Genomic DNA, 18,913 nt, shown 5'->3' with positions numbered 1-18,913 from the left:
ACTGACACACACCTTCAAGCACTGACACACACACCTTCAAGCACTGACACACACACACACACACACCTTCAAGCACCGACACAGAGTTTGTTTGTGTGAGCGTTTAAATCCTTCTCTCTGTTGACAGTGTTGTGTCTTTGGCTATGCCGGATTAAGTGATATGACATGCTATTCTATAAAATAATTTCTCCGTAATTAATAATATTACCTGATTAAGCTAATCATGTAAATGTAATTAACGAGAGAGTCGGGCACCACAAAATAATATTTATAGAGCTGTTATCTTCCGAATAAACTCTTAAAGACCTAGTAATATTTTACATCCATAGCAGTCAATAATAATCTTCACCTTAACTCATCTGATATCAATCTTCATCTTAATTTAATTTAATTATTTGATTAATTAATAATTCAGTCTCATCTGAATTTTATCTGCAAGAACCCTGGCTAACAATTTGAATCAGCAATACAAAATAGGGTTTAATCATTTATTAACTAAATACCTAACTAATCACACATACACATGATTAAATCTTAACTTGATTACAAATAACGTCATAAAGGAAAAACGGCCCCTTTGTTACACAAAGGAAAAGGGGCTGGGTTTGAGTGAAAGAGCGGGAAGACTGAGGAACAAAGGGCGAAGCTGTGCAATCGTAAATACATCTTATGCATTCTAAATTACCGCCCATTTGGAAAAGGAAAATGCAATAAATATTTACTCTGAGCTGCGCTTCAGTAGGTTGGTGGTAGATGGAAGGCCGTGTTGCCAAACCGAGTCCTTTGTCCTTTGAAGAATGTCTCTGGTGGTCAATTGGGTACGTTGTAGTAACGTTGTTATATGATAGACGGGATACTCTGTCTGTTCCTTCCTAACCTGCGTTTGCAGCTGTGGTTGCTAACTCAGCGGCTAGGAGGTATCACTTCTGTCGTGAATAAGAGTTCAAAAGTTCATACCATTCGCAACCAAAGCTCATGCTGATGTTGGCTTCGTTCTGTAGTTATTATCTGAACCATTCTGACATCTGACCAACCAAAGCTCATGCTGATGTTGGCTTCGTTCTGTAGTTATTATCTGAACCATTCTGAACAGGAAGTTATGTTGTCATCAAGGGCAGGAAGGGAGAGGAAGGTGTGTTTAAAAAGTTTTATAGTCCTTGTCCCTTCACAGGCTTTTTTTTTTTTGAAAACCCAAATGTCACATTTTAGAAGCTAAAATCACATTTCATCCCATCACAAATAATGTCATATTCAAACATTTAAATTGAACAACAATTCCATGTAAATTCGATAACTCTGATGTGTAGACTTTCCACTGTAGAGTTTATGACATCTTATCATTGATGAGAATGTCTCAGATGACAACCGAACTGACATCATATTCATTAAGTACCACCGCATATGTTCAATTGGTTCGGATTACCAGAATATAGTTCATTTCCCCCCACCTTCTGATGTTCCCAGAATCTCTGTGTTAACCAAAGGGTTTTTAAATGTAACATCAGTAGGGTAGAGAGAGGAAAAATGGGGGAAGAGGTATTTATGACTATCAGAAACCTATCCCAACGTCATGACAACAGGTACACACGATCCACAGAGTTTGTTTGTGTGAGCGTTTTTAAATCCTTCTCTCTGTTGACAGGTACACACGATCCATCCTTCAAGCAACGCTTCAAAGGATATCCAATGAGAGTGCGGAGATCAAGGAGGAGGCGGAGCTGCAGAAGACGGCCAACGAGCTTGCTAGCGTGGATCGTTCCATCCTGGACCACAGATCCCTCCTCCACCAGGTCACTTCCTATCCCAACAGGAAGTTAAAAGACCCTGGCTTTCTGCCCTACGACCCCTCCCTGATCCCAGAGACCCTCCCCTTGACTCCTGATCCCCCCTCCCCCTCATACACCCCCCAGCTGGTTTCCGGGGCGTCGCTAGGGGGCGGGGGCTGGTCAGCGAGGCGGTTCGACCGCCGTCTGAAGCCGTTGGAGGAGCTGAGCGACTGCTACTTCCTGTCTCTGACGCTAGAACAGCTGGGCAACGCAGAACGCCGTCTCCGTGGAGACCAGAGTGTTCTACACAACCGTCGCATCACACACAGGCTCTCCAGGACGCTTTCACACACACAGTTCCTTTTCCAGCTCTGGGACCAGGAGGAGGAGGAGGACCTGGAGGAGGAGGGGGTGGGGCTAGAGGGAGGAAGCGGTGTGATGTCACATCCTGTGGCGGGGGCGGGACCACCGAGCCTGGAGTTGTTCTTCTCCTGCGTGGAGGAGGTGTCAATCAAACTGGAGACAGGAAGTGGAGGGGCGGAGCCGACACTTGATCCTGAGGGAGAAGGAGTAACCGCGGAGACGAGACCAGGCAGCGTGAGCAGCGGAGACAGCATTGAGGTTCTGGGGACGGAGCGCTCATATAGAACACAGGGACTCACCCACGTGGAACTCAGAGGTACAGTGAATTCAGAAACTGTTCAGACCCCTTGACTTTTAACACGTTGTGTTACAGCCTTAATCTAAAATACAGTCTTATTCTATTATTCTATTCAATCATTTTTCCCCCTCAATCTACACACAATTCCCCATAATGACATCACAATACCCCATAATGACATCACAATACTCCATAATGACATCACAATACTCCATAATGACAGAGCAAAATCAGGTTTTTAGAAATGTTTGCAAATGCATAAATGTTGTTGTTTTTTTATTAAAAACTGATCACATTTACTTAAGTATTCAGACCCTTTACTCAGTACTTTATTGAAGCACCTTTGTCAGCGATTAAAGCCTCAAGTCTTCATGGGTATGACGCTACAAGCTTGACACACCTTTATTTGGGGAGTTTCTCCCATTCTTCTCTGCAGATCCTCTCAAGCTCTGTTAGGTTGGATGGGGAGCGTCGCTGCACAGCTATTTTCAGGTCTCCAGAGATGTTCGATCGGGTTCAAGTCCGGGCTCTGGCTGGGCCACTCAAGGACATTCAGAGACTTGGCCTGAAGCCACTCCTGCGTTGTCTTGGCTGTGTGCTTAGGGTCGTTGTCCTGTTGGAAGGTGAACCTTCACCCCAGTCTGAGATCCTGAGCAGGTTTTCATCATGGATCTCTCTGTACTTTGCTCCGTTCATCTTTGACTAGATCCTGACGAGTCTCCCAGTCCCAGCCACTGAAAAACATCCCCACAGCCTGATGCTGCCTCCACCGTGCTTCATCGTAAGGATGGTGCCTCCACCGTGCTTCACCGTAGGGATGCTGCCACCACCGTGCTTCACCATAGGGATGGTGCCTCCACCGTGCTTCACCGTAGGGATGCTGCCACCACTGTGCTTCACCGTAGGGATGGTGCCAGGTTTCCTCCAGGCCTGACTTTTGGCATTCAGGCCAAAGAGTTCAATCTTGGTTTCATCAGACCAGAGAATCTTGTTTCTCATGGTCTGAGAGTCTCCACAGAGGAATTCTGGAGCTCTGTCTGTGACCATCGGGTCTTGGTCACCTCCCTGACCAAGCCCCTTCTCCTGTTTGCTCAGTTTGGCCAGGTGGCCAGGTCTAGGAAGAGTCTTGGTGGTTCCAAACTTCTTCCATTTAAGAATGATGGAGGCCACTGTGTTCTTGGGGACCTTCAATGCTGCAGAAATGTTTTGGTACCCTTCCCCAGATCTGTGTCTCGACACATTCCTGTCTCTGAGCTCTACGGACAATTCCTTCGACTTCATAGCTTGGTTTTTGCTCTGACATGGACTGTCGACTGTGAGACCTTATACAGACAGGTGTGTGCCTTTATAAATCATGTCCAATCAATTGAATTTACCACAGGTGGACTCTAATCAAGTTGTAGAAACATCTTAATCGATGGATGATCAATGGAAACAGGATGCATCTGAGCTCAATTTCGAGTCTCATAGCAAAGGTTCTGAATATTTATGTAAATAATGTATATAAGGTAAGGTATTTATATTTATGTAAATAATGTATATAAGATATTTCTGTTTTTTTCTTTTGAATACATTGGCAAAAAATGTCAAACTGTTTTCGCTTTGTCTTTATGGGGTGTTGTGATGTCGTTACGGGGTGTTGCGATGTCGTTACGGGGTGTTGCGATGTCGTTACGGGGTGTTGCGATGTCGTTACGGGGTGTTGCGATGTCGTTACGGGGTGTTGCGATGTCGTTACGGGGTGTTGCGATGTCGTTACGGGGTGTTGCGATGTCGTTACTGGGGGTTGCGATGTCGTTGCTAGTTGTCTGGTGGGTCAGGGCTGTGTATTAGACTTCTCTCCCCTATAGAGTTGTCTGTTGGGTCAGGGGTCAGGGCTCTGTTAGACTCTCTCCTCTCCTCCTATAGAGTTGTCTGGTGGGTCAGGGGTCAGGGCTGTGTATTAGACTCTCTCCTCTCCTCCTATAGAGTTGTCTGGTGGGTCAGGGGTCAGGGCTGTGTATTAGACTCTCTCCTCTCCTCCTATAGAGTTGTCTGGTGGGTCAGGGGTCAGGGCTGTGTATTACACTCTCTCCTCTCCCCCTATAGAGTTGTCTGGTGGGTCAGGGCTGTGTTAGACTCTCCTCTCCTCCTATAGAGTTGTCTGGTGGGTCAGGTGTCAGGGCTGTGTATTACACTCTCTCCTCTCCCCCTATAGAGTTGTCTGGTGGGTCAGGGGTCAGGGCTGTGTATTAGACTCTCTCCTCTCCTCCTATAGAGTTGTCTGGTGGGTCAGGGGTCAGGGCTGTGTATTACACTCTCTCCTCTCCCCTATAGAGTTGTCTGGTGGGTCAGGGCTGTGTATTACACTCTCTCCTCTCCCTCTATAGAGTTGTCTGGTGGGTCAGGGGTCAGGGCTGTGTATTACACTCTCTCCTCTCCTCCTATAGAGTTGTCTGGTGGGTCAGGGCTGTGTATTACACTCTCTCCTCTCCCCCTATAGAGTTGTCTGGTGGGTCAGGGCTGTGTTACACTCTCCTCTCCCCCTATAGAGTTGTCTGGTGGGTCAGGGCTGTGTTAGACTCTCTCCTCTCCCCCTATAGAGTTGTCTGGTGGTTCAGGGGTCAGGGCTGTGTTAGACTCTCTCCTCTCCTCCTATAGAGTTGTCTGGTGGGTCAGGGGTCAGGGCTGTGTATTACACTCTCTCCTCTCCTCCTATAGAGTTGTCTGGTGGGCCAGGGCTGTGTTAGACTCTCTCCTCTCCCCCTATAGAGTTGTCTGGTGGGTCAGGGCTGTGTTAGACTCTCTCCTCCTATAGAGTTGTCTGGTGGGTCAGGGGTCAGGGCTGTGTTAGACTCTCTCCTCTCCTCCTATAGAGTTGTCTGGTGGGTCAGGGGTCAGGGCTGTGTTAGACTCTCTCCTCTTCCCCTATAGAGTTGTCTGGTGGGTCAGGGCTGTGTTAGACTCTCTCCTCTCCCCCTATAGAGTTGTCTGGTGGGTCAGGGCTGTGTTAGACTCTCTCCTCTCCCCCTATAGAGTTGTCTGGTGGTTCAGGGTCAGGGCTGTGTTAGACTCTCTCCTCTCCTCCTATAGAGTTGTCTGGTGGGTCAGGGGTCAGGGCTGTGTATTACACTCTCTCCTCTCCTCCTATAGAGTTGTCTGGTGGGCCAGGGCTGTGTTAGACTCTCTCCTCTCCCCCCTATAGAGTTGTCTGGTGGGTCAGGGCTGTGTTAGACTCTCCTCCTATAGAGTTGTCTGGTGGGTCAGGGGTCAGGGCTGTGTTAGACTCTCTCCTCTCCTCCTATAGAGTTGTCTGGTGGGTCAGGGGTCAGGGCTGTGTTAGACTCTCTCCTCTTCCCCTATAGAGTTGTCTGGTGGGTCAGGGCTGTGTTAGACTCTCTCCTCTCCCCCTATAGAGTTGTCTGGTGGGTCAGGGCTGTGTTAGACTCTCTCCTCTCCCCTATAGAGTTGTCTGGTGGGTCAGGGGTCAGGGCTGTGTTAGACTCTCTCCTCTCCCCCTATAGAGTTGTCTGGTGGGTCAGGGCTGTGTTAGACTCTCTCCTCTCCCTCTATAGAGTTGTCTGGTGGGTCAGGGCTGTGTTAGACTCTCTCCTCTCCCCTATAGAGTTGTCTGGTGGGTCAGGGCTGTGTTAGACTCTCTCCTCTCCCCTATAGAGTTGTCTGGTGGGTCAGGGGTCAGGGCTGTGTTAGACTCTCTCCTCTCCCCTATAGAGTTGTCTGGTGGGTCAGGGCTGTGTTAGACTCTCTCCTCTCCTCCTATAGAGTTGTCTGGTGGGTCAGGGCTGTGTTAGACTCTCTCCTCTCCTCCTATAGAGTTGTCTGGTGGGTCAGGGCTGTGTTAGACTCTCTCCTCTCCCCCTATAGAGTTGTCTGGTGGGTCAGGGCTGTGTTAGACTCTCTCCTCTCCCCCTATAGAGTTGTCTGTGGGTCAGGGGTCAGGGCTGTGTTAGACTCTCTCCTCTCCCCCTATAGAGTTGTCTGGTGGGTCAGGGCTGTGTTAGACTCTCTCCTCCCCCTATAGAGTTGTCTGGTGGGTCAGGGCTGTGTTAGACTCTCTCCTCTCCTCCTATAGAGTTGTCTGGTGGGTCAGGGCTGTGTTAGACTCTCTCCTCTCCCCCTATAGAGTTGTCTGGTGGGTCAGGGGTCAGGGCTGTGTATTACACTCTCTCCTCTCCCCTATAGAGTTGTCTGGTGGGTCAGGGGTCAGGGCTGTGTTAGACACTCTCCTCTCCCCCTATAGAGTTGTCTGGTGGGTCAGGGCTGTGTTAGACTCTCTCCTCTCCCCCTATAGAGTTGTCTGGTGGGTCAGGGGTCAGGGCTGTGTATTACACTCTCTCCTCTCCCCCTATAGAGTTGTCTGGTGGGTCAGGGGTCAGGGCTGTGTATTAGACTCTCTCCTCCTATAGAGTTGTCTGGTGGGTCAGGGGTCAGGGCTGTGTTAGACTCTCTCCTCTCCTCCTATAGAGTTGTCTGGTGGGTCAGGGGTCAGGGCTGTGTATTACACTCTCTCCTCTCCCCTATAGAGTTGTCTGGTGGGTCAGGGCTGTGTTAGACTCTCTCCTCTCCCCCTATAGAGTTGTCTGGTGGGTCAGGGCTGTGTTAGACTCTCTCCTCCCCCTATAGAGTTGTCTGGTGGGTTGGGTCAGGGCTGTGTTAGACTCTCTCCTCTCCCCCTATAGAGTTGTCTGGTGGGTCAGGGGTCAGGGCTGTGTTAGACTCTCTCCTCCCCCTATAGAGTTGTCTGGTGGGTCAGGGCTGGGACTCTCTCCTCTCCCCCTATAGAGTTGTCTGGTGGGTCAGGGGTCAGGGCTGTGTATTACTCTCTCCTCTCCCCCTATAGAGTTGTCTGGTGGGTTGGGTCAGGGTGAAGGCTGTGATGTGGTGCGGAGTAGTGCCCCTGCGGAGGTGTGGATGAGACGTGACGTGAGGTCCCTGGCACGGAGGGCGAACAGCGAGGACAGTATTGAGATCATCAGCACCTCAGACTCCATCTTCCCCGATGACCTCATCTTTAACGCCATCACAGAGGAGGAGCCTGAGGAGCATGGAAACATGGGTAGTGTAATCCAGGAAAGAGGAGGAGGAGGAGGCAGCAGGTGAGGACACGCCCATTCAGCAGCACAGCACCCTTGGTATTGTAGTTCACGAGGAGGAGCAAACTCGGCACCAAAGAATCCTGGGTAATATAGTCCAGACGGAGGGAAAGGTTGAGCTAGAGGACACTCCCACTCAGCTGCACCGCACCCTGGGTATTGAAGTCCGGAAATTGGAGGAGGAGGAGCCAGAGAGATGGGACACTCCGGCCCCCTTGTCTGAGCCCCAGAGAACTCTGGGTAAGACTGTCTGTTTGTCCTCTTCAATAATAATAATGACATATCTGTCAAGAGAATTTTCAATCCCAATGATAATAACTAACAATAAGCTTTGACCAATCCCGAGGTTTGTAAGACCCTGGGTTTAATAATAATTAGGCAAAGACTCAGTTTATGCAGAAGGTTCGTACAGTTTATCCACGAGTGCGCTCTGAAGTCCATAATACAAAGACATCCATTTTATAATGCACATACCTCCACACAAACAGTAGATGTCCTACACACATACATACACACGAACAGTAGGTGAATTGTATCCTTCCCCAGAGTTCTCACCACTGTTTATCACTACCCAGCGCTGTCAGTTCCATTCCCCGAGATTACAGGAACCTTGAGAAGGACTCCCTGTCCTATCATACCTTTCTCAGAGTTCTAGCCAGGTCGGGTCAAACACAGTTGAATTGTTCACGTTATTTTCCTCCACACACACACACACATTTCTCTCCCTCCCATGTCTCTACTGAACCTTATTGGACGTTTAGTAATCATTCATTATACTACATAAACTAATAGTCACTAATAGTTTCAGGGTGGACTACTTTAATCATTACCTTTTAAGCATATAATTCCCTTATCAATATCCCTAATAGTTTCAGGGTGGAATACTTTAATCATTACCTTTTAAGCATATAATTCCCTTATCAATATCCCTAATAGTTTCAGGGTGGGATACTTTAATCATGACCTTTTAAGCATATAATTCCCTTATCAATATCCCAGATGCTTTTTTCCCAAGGTGTCTTACAACGTATTATCTGTTTTCTCTCTTAGTAACTGATATAGTTTCAGGGTGGGGATATGCTTTTTAATCATTACCTTAGTAACTTTAAGCATATAATTCCCTTGTCAATATCCCAGATGCTTTTTTTCCCAAGGTGTCTGTTTTCTCTCTTAGTAACTGATATAGTTTCTGTCTCCAGTCCACCAGGTGTCAGTAGAGGGCTCCTCCCAGCAGTACGAGAGTCACCATGCCAACGGCGAGGTCAGAGGTCAGGCTGGGCGTGACAGCAGGCGGGTGGTGGTGCCTGACCTCCAGGTGAACTTTTCTATCCCCTTGAGGTTAGATGTTAGAGGTCGGGGGTCAGGGGGGCAGCGGTTGCTAGGCGACACCCCTTACAGGCTGAGTGTAGACGAGGCGTCGGACTGTATGAGCAACATCAGCACCTCTCCATCTTCCTCTCTGCCCCCCACACATCTCCATGGCAACCACAGTGCTATTAATCCGCGACGACATCAGCGCCAGAGGAGGAAGGCGGGTCCTGGAGCCCTCAGGTTCCTGCGGCAGAATTCCTTCTCCCAGAATGCCGTGTTCTGCCTGCTAAGTGGACGGCCGCTGGTGGTGATTGGTGGAGAGGAGGGTTCCGTGAGGAGGACGGTCGCTGCCCTCTCGCTCTACCTGCCTTCACCTGGGCGCTATGGAGATGCTGTGCAGCCTTACCTGGCCACGCCTCTTCAGCTGACAGACCTGCTCACCTGGAGACTCATCGGAATCCACAGGTAAAAACAGAGCATCAAAACCCTGATGTATCATGGGTAAATTGTGACTGATGAGCTACAAATGATATTGAGTAGTGATTTATCAGGCCTTTGTAGTCTGTTGTAATGTTGAACGTCCCCATTACTCCTATCCAAGTTCTAGATCAGATAGATCAGGTATTTCCAAACTGGGGTACGCGCAATGCCGTCGGGAGTACGCCAAATAAAAATGTGATTCACATTTTTAAAAAAACAATCAGTTTCTATTTTGCAACGGGACTATACATTTGGGCAAGTTTTTCTTTTTCTTGCCTGAGTAGCCTCGTTTCACCGCCAAAATTATACCATTTGGTGTTCAGTGACATAACAACACAATGTCAAATACAGGTATCCTAGTCAAATAATGAACATCCAATCACATTAACTGTTACTCTCTTGTGGGAATTCCACTAACGGTCCGTATGTAGCCAAACGTAACTGCTGCTCATGTTGGTATCTGTACTGATGGTGCAAAAAGCCAGGAGACCTAGTGGAGTGGTAACGCTGGTGCTCCGACGCCACTGCAGCATCCACCGAGAGGCTCTCAAGGGAATGCCTGACAGCTTGAAAGACGTTTTGGACACCTCAGTGAAAATGGCTTTGTTAACCTCTCTGGGCTATATGGGACGGCCAAAAGCCAGAGAAAATGCAGAGCGTCAAATTCAACTAAATTACTTTAAAAATCAAACTTTAATGAAATCACATATGCAAGATAGCAAATTTAAGCTACACTTGTTGCCAATATGTCAGATTTCAAAAAGGCTTTTCGCGAAAAAAGCAAAAAACGCTATTATCTGAGGATAACACCTCCGTAAACAAAGAGAGAAAAGCATATTTCAACACTGCAGGCGCAACACAAAACGCAGAAATAAAAATATGATTCATGCCTTTGACGAGCTTCTTTTGTTGGCACTCCAATATGTCCCATAAACATCACAAATGGTCCTTTTGTTTGATTAATTCCATCCATATATATCCAAAATGTCCATTTATTTGGCGCGTTTGATCCAGAAAACTTTGCCAAAACATTTCAAACTACTTTTGTAATACAACTTTAGGTATTTTTAACGTAAATAATCATTAAAATTGAAGACTGGATTATCTGTGTTCAGGAGGACAACAAACTGAAGCATGCTTTCTGGTCACGCGCCTCGATCTAGCAGTACACTTGAAGTCACCCTTGTTCAAGATGGCCGTACTTCTTCATTGCACAAAGGAAAAACCTCAACCAATTTCTAAAGACTGTTGACATCCAGTGGAAGCGATAGGAACTGCAAGAAGGTCCCTTAGAAATCTGGATTCCCAATGAAACACCATTGAGAAAGAGTGACCTCTTGCCTGCTAAATATGTTCTGCTATAGTCACAGACATGATTCAAACAGTTTCAGAAACTTCAGAGTGTTTTCTATCCAAATCTACTAATAATATGCATATCTTATCTTCTGGGGATGAGTAGCAGGCAGTTGAATTTGGGCATGCATTTCATTTAATCCGGACGTGAAAATACTGCCCCCTGTCACCAAGAAGTTAAAGCAAGGCCCCTGAACTCGTTCTAGAACACAAGTCGAAGTTCTAGAACACCATATAAATCACTTTCTGCACTATGCAATGATACAGGCAGCAACCATGTATCGCTTTCACAACATACAGAGAAGTGCGTTGGTTATCAAGGGGCAAACTATTGACACATTTTTTTTAAATTGAGAGACGAGCTTATTTTTTTATTTACTGACCATAATTTTCACTTGTCTGACCGCTTGCATGATGACCAGTTTCTCGTCGCAGGCTTACTATGATGGCAAATAATAACATTTGAGAGTGCGCTGACCCTGGCGATAGAGGGGGTACAGCTGGAGGTTGAATGTTTGAAGGGGTACGGGACTAGGGGTACAGCTGGAGGTTGAATGTTTGAAGGGGTACAGGACTAGAGGGGGTACAGCTGGAGGTTGAATGATTGAAGGGGTACGGGACTAGAGGGGGTACAGCTGGAGGTTGAATGTTTGAAGGGGTACGGGACTAGGGGGGGTACAGCTGGAGGTTGAATGTTTAAAGCGGTACAGGACTAGAGGGGGTACAGCTGGAGGTTGAATGTTTGAAGGGGTACTGAACTAGGTGGTACAGCTGGAGGTTGAATGTTTGAAGAGGGTACGGGACTATAAAAAGTTTGGGAACCGTTGTTCTAGAACACAAGTCGAAATTCTAGAACACCATATAAATCACTACTTCCATCTTTCTCCCCAGGACGTCTCCTACAGCTCCCAGCATGCTTCACTCTCTGGCTCGTTACGGACGGTACCTGGCTGTGCTGGACCTGGACCAGCGTACACTGAGAAGCCCCGCCTACCACGGACACCTCATTGGCCGGCTGGCCAACCCCCACACTCTGATAGGCTAGTGAAATTATTAGTCTTTTTTTTTTTGTTGGCAACAAGCTGTGTCAACCATAAACCAAAACAGCTGTCATGCTCGCAAACAAATTATAGTTTTCAAAAACATATTATAATAGATTGATTTTAATAAATGTTTGTTGCATTTAACTGCTGAAAATGCTGTTCTGGAGGTCATTTCCTTAATAGGTGATTTCAGAGGTCAACATGTGGGAGCTGTCTCTCCCAGGGATCTTAAATTCCCACTACTATTGACCTGTTGGAGGGGCGTTCCAGTGGACGTCTCTCCCAGGGATCTTAAATTCCCACTACTATTGGCCAGTTGGAGGGGGCGTTCCAGTGGATGTCTCTCCCAGGGATCTTAAATTCCCACTACTATTGGCCAGTTGGAGGGCGTTCCAGTGGACGTCTCTCCCAGGGATCTTAAATTCCCACTACTATTGGCCAGTTGGAGGGCGTTCCAGTGGACGTCTCTCCCAGGGATCTTAAATTCCCACTACTATTGACCTGTTGGAGGGGCGTTCCAGTGGATGTCTCTCCCAGGGATCTTAAATTCCCACTACTATTGGCCAGTTGGAGGGCGTTCCAGTGGACGTCTCTCCCAGGGATCTTAAATTCCCACTACTATTGACCTGTTGGAGGGCGTTCCATTGGATGTCTCTCCCAGGGATCTTAAATTCCCACTACTATTGGCAAGTTGGAGGGCGTTCCAGTGGACGTCTCTCCCAGGGATCTTAAATTCCCACTACTATTGACCTGTTGGAGGGGCGTTCCAGTGGATGTCTCTCCCAGGGAGCTTAAATTCCCACTACTATTGGCCAGTTGGAGGGCGTTCCAGTGGATGTCTCTCCCAGGGATCTTAAATTCCCACTACTATTGGCCAGTTGGAGGGCTGCCCAGTGGACGTCTCTCCCAGGGATCTTAAATTCCCACTACTATTGGCAAGTTGGAGGGGCGTTCCAGTGGACGTCTCTCCCAGGGATCTTAAATTCCCACTACTATTGGCCAGTTGGAGGGGCGTTCCAGTGGACGTCTCTCCCAGGGATCTTAAATTCCCACTACTATTGACCTGTTGGAGGGGCGTTCCAGTGGACGTCTCTCCCAGGGATCTTAAATTCCCACTACTATTGGCAAGTTGGAGGGCGTTCCAGTGGACGTCTCTCCCAGGGATCTTAAATTCCCACTACTATTGACCTGTTGGAGGCGTTCCAGTGGAGCGTCTCTCCCAGGGATCTTAAATTCCCACTACTATTGGCCAGTTGGAGGGGCGTTCCAGTGGATGTCTCTCCCAGGGATCTTAAATTCCCACTACTATTGGCCAGTTGGAGGGGCGTTCCATTGGATGTCTCTCCCAGGGATCTTAAATTCCCACTACTATTGACCTGTTGGAGGGCGTTCCAGTGGATGTCTCTCCCAGGGATCTTAAATTCCCACTACTATTGGCAAGTTGGAGGGCGTTCCAGTGGACGTCTCTCCCAGGGATCTTAAATTCCCACTACTATTGGCCAGTTGGAGGGGCGTTCCAGTGGATGTCTCTCCCAGGGATCTTAAATTCCCACTACTATTGGCAAGTTGGAGGGGCGTTCCAGTGGACGTCTCTCCCAGGGATCTTAAATTCCCACTACTATTGACCAGTTGGAGGGCGTTCCATTGGATGTCTCTCCCAGGGATCTTAAATTCCCACTACTATTGACCAGTTGGAGGGGCATTCCAGTGGATGTCTCTCCCAGGGATCTTAAATTCCCACTACTATTGATCTGTTGGAGGGCGTTCCAGTGGACGTCTCTCCCAGGGATCTTAAATTCCCACTACTATTGACCAGTTGGAGGGGCGTTCCAGTGGATGTCTCTCCCAGGGATCTTAAATTCCCACTACTATTGACCAGTTGGAGGACGTTCCATTGATGTCTCTCCCAGGGATCTTAAATTCCCACTACTATTGACCTGTTGGAGGGGCGTTCCAGTGGATGTCTCTCCCAGGGATCTTAAATTCCCACTACTATTGGCCAGTTGGAGGGCGTTCCAGTGGATGTCTCTCCCAGGGATCTTAAATTCCCACTACTATTGGCCAGTTGGAGGGGCGTTCCAGTGGACGTCTCTCCCAGGGATCTTAAATTCCCACTACTATTGGCCAGTTGGAGGGGCGTTCCAGTGGACGTCTCTCCCAGGGATCTTAAATTCCACTACTATTGACCTGTTGGAGGGGCGTTCCAGTGGACGTCTCTCCCAGGGATCTTAAATTCCCACTACTATTGGCAAGTTGGAGGGCGTTCCAGTGGACGTCTCTCCCAGGGATCTTAAATTCCCACTACTATTGACCTGTTGGAGGGGCGTTCCAGTGGACGTCTCTCCCAGGGATCTTAAATTCCCACTACTATTGGCCAGTTGGAGGGGCGTTCCAGTGGATGTCTCTCCCAGGGATCTTAAATTCCCACTACTATTGGCCAGTTGGAGGGGCGTTCCATTGGATGTCTCTCCCAGGGATCTTAAATTCCCACTACTATTGACCTGTTGGGGGGCGTTCCAGTGGATGTCTCTCCCAGGGATCTTAAATTCCCACTACTATTGGCAAGTTGGAGGGCGTTCCAGTGGACGTCTCTCCCAGGGATCTTAAATTCCCACTACTATTGGCCAGTTGGAGGGGCGTTCCAGTGGATGTCTCTCCCAGGGATCTTAAATTCCCACTACTATTGGCAAGTTGGAGGGGCGTTCCAGTGGACGTCTCTCCCAGGGATCTTAAATTCCCACTACTATTGACCAGTTGGAGGGCGCCCATTGGATGTCTCTCCCAGGGATCTTAAATTCCCACTACTATTGACCAGTTGGAGGGGCATTCCAGTGGATGTCTCTCCCAGGGATCTTAAATTCCCACTACTATTGATCTGTTGGAGGGCGTTCCAGTGGACGTCTCTCCCAGGGATCTTAAATTCCCACTACTATTGACCAGTTGGAGGGGCGTTCCAGTGGATGTCTCTCCCAGGGATCTTAAATTCCCACTACTATTGACCAGTTGGAGGGCGTTCCAGTGGATGTCTCTCCCAGGGATCTTAAATTCCCACTACTATTGATCTGTTGGAGGGGCGTTCCAGTGGACGTCTCTCCCAGGGATCTTAAATTCCCACTACTATTGACCAGTTGGAGGGCGTTCCAGTGGATGTCTCTCCCAGGGATCTTAAATTCCCACTACTATTGACCAGTTGGAGGGCGTTCCAGTGGATGTCTCTCCCAGGGATCTTAAATTCCCACTACTATTGACCAGTTGGAGGGCGTTCCAGTGGACGTCTCTCCCAGGGATCTTAAATTCCCACTACTATTGGCCAGTTGGAGGGGCGTTCCAGTGGACGTCTCTCCCAGGGATCTTAAATTCCCACTACTATTGGCCAGTTGGAGGGCCCAGTGGATGTCTCTCCCAGGGATCTTAAATTCCCACTACTATTGGCCAGTTGGAGGGGCGTTCCAGTGGACGTCTCTCCCAGGGATCTTAAATTCCCACTACTATTGGCCAGTTGGAGGGCGCCCAGTGGACGTCTCTCCCAGGGATCTTAAATTCCCACTACTATTGACCTGTTGGAGGGGCGTTCCAGTGGATGTCTCTCCCAGGGATCTTAAATTCCCACTACTATTGGCCAGTTGGAGGGCGTTCCAGTGGACGTCTCTCCCAGGGATCTTAAATTCCCACTACTATTGGCCAGTTGGAGGGGCGTTCCATTGGACGTCTCTCCCAGGGATCTTAAATTCCCACTACTATTGACCAGTTGGAGGGCGTTCCAGTGGACGTCTCTCCCAGGGATCTTAAATTCCCACTACTATTGGCAAGTTGGAGGGGCTGTTCCAGTGGATGTCTCTCCCAGGGATCTTAAATTCCCACTACTATTGGCAAGTTGGAGGGGCGTTCCAGTGGACGTCTCTCCCAGGGATCTTAAATTCCCACTACTATTGGCCAGTTGGAGGGCGTTCCAGTGGATGTCTCTCCCAGGGATCTTAAATTCCCACTACTATTGACCAGTTGGAGGGGCGTTCCAGTGGATGTCTCTCCCAGGGATCTTAAATTCCCACTACTATTGACCAGTTGGAGGGGCGTTCCAGTGGACGTCTCTCCCAGGGATCTTAAATTCCCACTACTATTGACCAGTTGGAGGGCGTTCCAGTGGACGTCTCTCCCAGGGATCTTAAATTCCCACTACTATTGACCAGTTGGAGGGGCGTTCCAGTGGATGTCTCTCCCAGGGATCTTAAATTCCCACTACTATTGACCAGTTGGAGGGGCGTTCCATTGGATGTCTCTCCCAGGGATCTTAAATTCCCACTACTATTGACCAGTTGGAGGGGCGTTCCAGTGGACGTCTCTCCCAGGGATCTTAAATTCCCACTACTATTGGCCAGTTGGAGGGCGTTCCAGTGGACGTCTCTCCCAGGGATCTTAAATTCCCACTACTATTGACCTGTTGGAGGGGCGTTCCAGTGGATGTCTCTCCCAGGGATCTTAAATTCCCACTACTATTGACCAGTTGGAGGGGCGTTCCAGTGGACGTCTCTCCCAGGGATCTTAAATTCCCACTACTATTGGCCAGTTGGAGGGGCGTTCCAGTGGACGTCTCTCCCAGGGATCTTAAATTCCCACTACTATTGACCAGTTGGAGGGCGTTCCAGTGGACGTCTCTCCCAGTCCAATGGGGTCTTAAATTCCTACTTCCACTTGGTTATGAACACAGCATTCCTGTCTTATTTCTTGACCTGCATCTTCAACTACACTATTTGAATGTCTATCATAGTGTAAAATGTGTTGAATGTTTGTTTGTGTTTCTTATGTCCAGGTCGTGGCAGCACCTACCTTCTCCATGTGGAGAGCTGCCTCGCTGAGCTGACCGCAAAGGCCTTCCTGCTCTCCTGTTCTCCTGACCTTCAACTCTAACATCGGGTCGAGCTCAGAGTTCACCTGGGGGTCAATCAGCACCCATCTGCCACAGCCACTCGGACCTCCAACTTCCCAGCCTCCCAGGGAGGACGATGACTTCACGCTGACTCAGCGTCGCAGGGACTTCCTGTGTGGGCGGGGTTTCAGCGGGGAGGATGACCTCCGGGTGATGCACTTCCTGTCTGACCTCATCAAACAGCACCACGCAGGAAGTGGTCCTCCGGCCCTCCGCTTCTCCTACAGTGCCATCCCTTTACATAGAAACACCACAACATAGATATACAGCCCTGTCCCTTTACATAGAAACACCACAACATAGATACAGCCCTGTCACTTTACATAGAAACACCACAACATAGATATACAGCCCTGTCCCTTTACATAGAAACACCACAACATAGATATACAGCCCTGTCCCTTTACATAGAAACATCACAACATAGATATACAGCCCTGTCCCTTTACATAGAAACACCACAACATAGATATACAGCCCTGTCCCTTTACATAGAAACACCACAACATAGATATACAGCCCTGTCCCTTTACATAGAAACACCACAACATAGATATACAGCCCTGTCCCTTTACATAGAAACACCACAACATAGATATACAGCCCTGTCCCTTTACATAGAAACACCACAACATAGATATACAGCCCTGTCCCTTTACATAGAAACACCACAACATAGATATACAGCCCTGTCCCTTTACATAGAAACACCACAACATAGATACAGCCCTGTCACTTTACATAGAAACACCACAACATAGATATACAGCCCTGTCCCTTTACATAGATATACCACAACATAGATACAGCCCTGTCACTTTACATAGAAACACCACAACATAGATATACAGCCCTGTCCCTTTACATAGATATACCACAACATAGATATACAGCCCTGTCCCTTTACATAGAAATACCACAACATAGATATACAGCCCTGTCCCTTTACATAGAAATGCCACAACATAGATATACAGCCCTGTCCCTTTACATAGAAATGCCACAACATAGATATACAGCCCTGTCCCTTTACATAGAAACACCACAACATAGATATACAGCCCTGTCCCTTTACATAGAAACACCACAACATAGATACAGCCCTGTCACTTTACATAGAAACACCACAACATAGATATACAACCCTGTCCCTTTACATAGATATACCACAAAATAGATACAGCCCTGTCACTATACATAGAAACACCACAACATAGATATACAGCCCTGTCCCTTTACATAGATATACCACAACATAGATATACAGCCCTGTCCCTTTACATAGAAATACCACAACATAGATATACAGCCCTGTCCCTTTACATAGATATACAGCCCTGTCCCTTTACATAGAAATGCCACAACATAGATATACAGCCCTGTCCCTTTACATAGAAATGCCACAACATAGATATACAGCCCTGTCCCTTTACATAGAAATGCCACAACATAGATATACAGCCCTGTCCCTTTACATAGAAACACCACAACATAGATATACAGCCCTGTCCCTTTACATAGATATACAGCCCTGTCCCATTGCATAACTAAAGCATTTCTTCCATACTGTATCCTGTCTACACTGTGAAAGGAGAGATCAAGAGTGCATCTCTAATGCCACCCTGTTCCCTATATAGTGCACTACCCTGTTCCCTATATAGTGCACTACCCTGTTCCCTATATAGTGCACTACCCTGTTCCCTATATAGTGCACTACCCTGTTCCCTATATAGTGCACCACCCTGTTCCCTATATAGTGCACTACCCTGTTCCCTATATAGTACACTACTTACTAGTAGTGTACTATGTAGGGAATAGTGAGCTGTTTGGGAAGGAACCCCCCTCCACCGATCACCTTCACAAACTGTTATGAAATGTTCATTGGTGTGTGTGTAGTGCAGTGTACTTTTGTGTGCGTGTAAAAAATCAGAAAATTAATTTATTAAAGATTGATATTAGCCATGTTTCAACTTGGTGCTAACATGTGTCCTGCCCTTGGGTTTAAAGGTAGGGTTGGCCGAACCCTGCGTCGAGACTAGGGTTGGCCGAACGCTGCGTCGAGACTAGGGTTGGCCGAACGCTGCAAGGCCGAGACTAGGGTTGGCCGAACGCTGCGCGAGACTAGGGTTGGCCGAACGCTGCGCCGAGACTAGGGTTGGCCGAACCCTGCGTCGAGACTAGGTTGCCGAACGCAGCGTCGAGACGAGGGTTGGCCGAACGCTGCGTCGAGACGAGGGTTGGCCGAACGCTGCGCCGAGACGAGGTTGGCCGAACGCTGCGTC

General features: G+C 48.2%; 1 protein-coding gene across 1 annotated transcript in view; it reads left to right on the top strand.

Moving 5' to 3' along the window:
* Positions 1-18,541, top strand: part of LOC135533721 (guanine nucleotide exchange protein smcr8a-like) — a 28,097-nt gene extending 9,556 nt beyond the window's left edge. Inside the window, 8 exon segments of the mRNA XM_064960986.1 lie at positions 1,643-2,450; positions 7,270-7,486; positions 7,617-7,760; positions 8,720-9,296; positions 11,556-11,704; positions 16,515-16,595; positions 16,598-16,707; positions 16,710-18,541. Coding sequence (XP_064817058.1) covers positions 1,643-2,450; positions 7,270-7,486; positions 7,617-7,760; positions 8,720-9,296; positions 11,556-11,704; positions 16,515-16,595; positions 16,598-16,707; positions 16,710-16,892 — 2,269 coding nt within the window. The 3' untranslated portion in view covers positions 16,893-18,541.
* The last annotated feature ends 372 nt before the right edge of the window (positions 18,542-18,913 follow it).

This window comes from Oncorhynchus masou, unplaced genomic scaffold (genome assembly GCF_036934945.1).
Source record: "Oncorhynchus masou masou isolate Uvic2021 unplaced genomic scaffold, UVic_Omas_1.1 unplaced_scaffold_2622, whole genome shotgun sequence".
Classification (NCBI taxonomy): Eukaryota; Metazoa; Chordata; class Actinopteri; order Salmoniformes; family Salmonidae; genus Oncorhynchus; species Oncorhynchus masou.
Note: the sequence above shows the minus strand (reverse complement) of the source record. Positions and strands in the feature narration are given on the sequence as shown.